Consider the following 3,275-nt stretch of genomic DNA (forward strand, 5'->3'; position numbering starts at 1 on the left):
CATCTGTTCAGTCAAAACAGAAATAGTATATCAGTTCAGTGCATGCATCAGTTCAGTTAAAAAGAAACAGCGCATCAGTTCAGAAACAGCGCATCAGTTCAGTCGAAATAGTGCATCAGTTCTGTCAAAACATTTCCTCTACTGTTACTGTATGCATATAAATGGAGTATTGACCAGATTTTATCAAATAAAGTTTGTCCAAAAAAATAGATCTCATCGATCGATCATTTGAAAAATCCAAATCCGAAGCCGAAGACGAGTGAGCGACGATGAAGACGACGCGAGGCATCTCTTATTTATTGCCTCACTTATCATTTGGAGTAAGTATTCATCATTATAAACACTCTAAAGTTTCCTTCTCCCACCAATGTGGGAGAATTAGTGAACTTTCCAATTTTGAGAGTACACTTTTCAAATTGGTGTCTCCTCTTCTCCACCATTTTTTCTTCATTTTTCATTCACACTTCTATGAACCCAACATGATGTTCATGTTTTTATTTCACTTAAAAAAGAAGAAGATGTTCTTAAATGGTGAAAGGCTTGTGGAAGTGGATATCTACAAGAGCGCAGATAATTATTCATCAATTTCGTCTTACTTTCTATTTTTCAACTAATAATTATAAACATAATGATATGTGTATTGTCTTATTTCTATCTCTATAAGGCTCTCGAATGGTGATATGCTTGTAGAAGTAGATATCGCTAAAAGTTTGGACAATTGTGTAATCATTTCATTTTTCTTTCTATAGAAGTTCATATTTTTTGTTTCATACAACTTTACCCAAGATTATCCTTCATTTTCACTATGATGTTCATGTTTTTGTCTCACTTGAAAAAGAAGATGTTCATGAATGGTGACAGGCTTGTGGAAGTGGATATCTACAAGAGCAAGGATAATATATTATGCATTAATTTCATCTTTGGAAAAGTTATCGTTTCCACCCTAAACTATACCCGAAAAGTCACTTACACACTTAAACTATTGTCGCGACCTAATACACATCCATACTATGTAAAAGTAAATTTATTTCCACCCTAAAACGTAAAGAACCAGTCACATGATGGAGAGTGTTTTACACTCGCGCTACATCATCGCCATGTCATTACCACATCAGATAGTATGTTATTTTTTAAAAAAAAAATTCATGTCACCCATTGCTTCTTCTTCACCAAAATCACCATTAAAATACCACCATTGACACAATCATCATCAAACTCAAATCTTTACCACAATAATTTTAAGAATCCACAATGGATTTCATTATTGGAATCACAATACAACCATTAGTATCACAAAAATCACAAACAACCACCACAAAATTCAACATTCACTACTAAAATTGTCATCGGAATCATAATATCACCATTGTTAATATCCGAAGATACAAAACATCCAAAGTTACAAAAACCACTACAAATTCGCACCTACACCACTACTAAATTCTAATGGCACCTTACAATAACTCTTGACGACCACTACTAAATTCTAATGGCGCCTTACAATAACTCTTGACGATCTTCTTTACATTTCGCTAACAATCCCAATACCTTAACAGCTCTATCCAGGCTCGAGTTAACATTCTAAATTAGTATTGGCACGACCCGATTCTCCACGGCCGAAACTCGATTGTCGGGGAAAGAACAAAGCGTGTCGAGAACAGTAGTAGCTTCCTTTCTCTCTCTACTAATTTTTCAATTCCTTTTTAAAACCCTAAAATTCTTCTTTTTGAATTCATCTCAATCGTAGATTTCGTCAATTTTGCTTTCGTATATAGCTAGATTTTTTATTATTTAATAATTCTGACAAGTACAAGTTTAGTGTGTGTGTGTGAACGGGAAAAAAATGAGCTGGCTGAGAGTGGGAAAATTTGATCAGACACTAACAGTGGAAAAATCGTACATAGCTTGCTTTTGTGTTTGACCATTTTTTCCGACCGACGTCGATTCAAAATGGGGTTAAAGGAGAGAGAATCTGTGTGGGGTGGGGGTTTTAAAAAATATTTTTGATTTTAGACGTGCCTTTTTTTCTTTTAAATTTTACTTTATTTTCTTGTCAGATTTAGGGTGGAATTAAATTTACATTTATTAAGAATAAGTGTGTAATGGGTCACCATGTTAGTTTAGGTGTGTAAGTGACTTTTCGAGTGTAGTTTAGGATGGAAACGATGATTTTTCCTTTCATCTTTCTTTCTATTTATCAACTACTATTGACAAACATAATGATATATGTATTGTCTTATTTTTATCTCTATATATGATGCCTCTTAAGTTCAGTATTTCTATGAATTTATAATTATTGCAAGTTTATAATTTCTTTTGTTTCAAATTAATAACTTTGTAGTTGGAAATTTCCTAATTATTAATTAAGTTTATTAATTTATAATATTTATTTCTTAGGTAACTAACTTATTTTCATTAATTACTTGTAAAGCAATACAAAGCAGCCAAGATCCACTATTAGCAAAATAAGTTATAATAATTGAAATACATTTGTTATTTGATTTTTGCTATGCTTAAAACTGAGAAATATAAAGGAACATGGATGTGAGAGAAGAAAATGAGGTAATTATTTCTAAACATTTTATATACATAATGAGGTGATTTAAATTTTTTTATATACACGAAAAAGAATCCTTTATATTTTATTTATTTTCCTTTTTCTTTCTTTTTAACTTTGAAAAATTGTGTATTTATCTGGTTTATTTTTAAATCATTATAACTCCCCGAGTAGTATTCAGCTCTTCAATTATAATTGGTGTAGTAAAAAAAATATAATGGAGGCAAAAATCAACCAATTTTTTGGACCAATTGTTACATTCATCAATGGTGGGGAGCAACTTCCTTGGTGCGACATTGTTGTTGGCTGTGAGAAAGAAGTTGCAGATGCTACAACAGGTGCCTCAGATGAAGGGAAGAACGAGAGTATTATGAGGTTATCGTGGGCGCTTGTTCATTTTAAACAACCTCAAGATATGCAACGAGGGATCGCTATGCTTGAGGCTTCTCTTGCCAACTCAAGTAGTCCACTACAGCAGCGAGAAAAGCTTTATCTTTTAGCTGTTGGATTTTACAGAAGCGGGGAATATTCAAGGAGCAGAGAGCTTACGGATCAATGTCTGGAGATTGCACCGGACTGGACACAGGCATTGTCGCTTAAGAAGGCTATCGAAGATAGAATCATTAAGGATGGTGTCATTGGTAAAGGAATCACTCTGATTACTATAGGACTCATTGCTGGTGGGATTGTAGCATCGATGGTCCGAAGAAAATGATCT

The 3,275-nt window shown here is 33.3% G+C and overlaps 1 protein-coding gene across 1 annotated transcript; it reads left to right on the forward strand.

Moving 5' to 3' along the window:
• The first annotated feature begins 2,774 nt into the window (after positions 1–2,774).
• LOC107860830 (mitochondrial fission 1 protein A-like) lies at positions 2,775–3,275 on the forward strand. The gene has a single exon (XM_016706318.2). The coding sequence runs from the start codon at positions 2,775–2,777 to the stop codon at positions 3,270–3,272; it is 498 nt and encodes a 165-aa protein (XP_016561804.1). The 3' UTR covers positions 3,273–3,275.

Source organism: Capsicum annuum, chromosome 1 (assembly GCF_002878395.1).
Source record: "Capsicum annuum cultivar UCD-10X-F1 chromosome 1, UCD10Xv1.1, whole genome shotgun sequence".
NCBI lineage: Eukaryota > Viridiplantae > Streptophyta > Magnoliopsida > Solanales > Solanaceae > Capsicum > Capsicum annuum.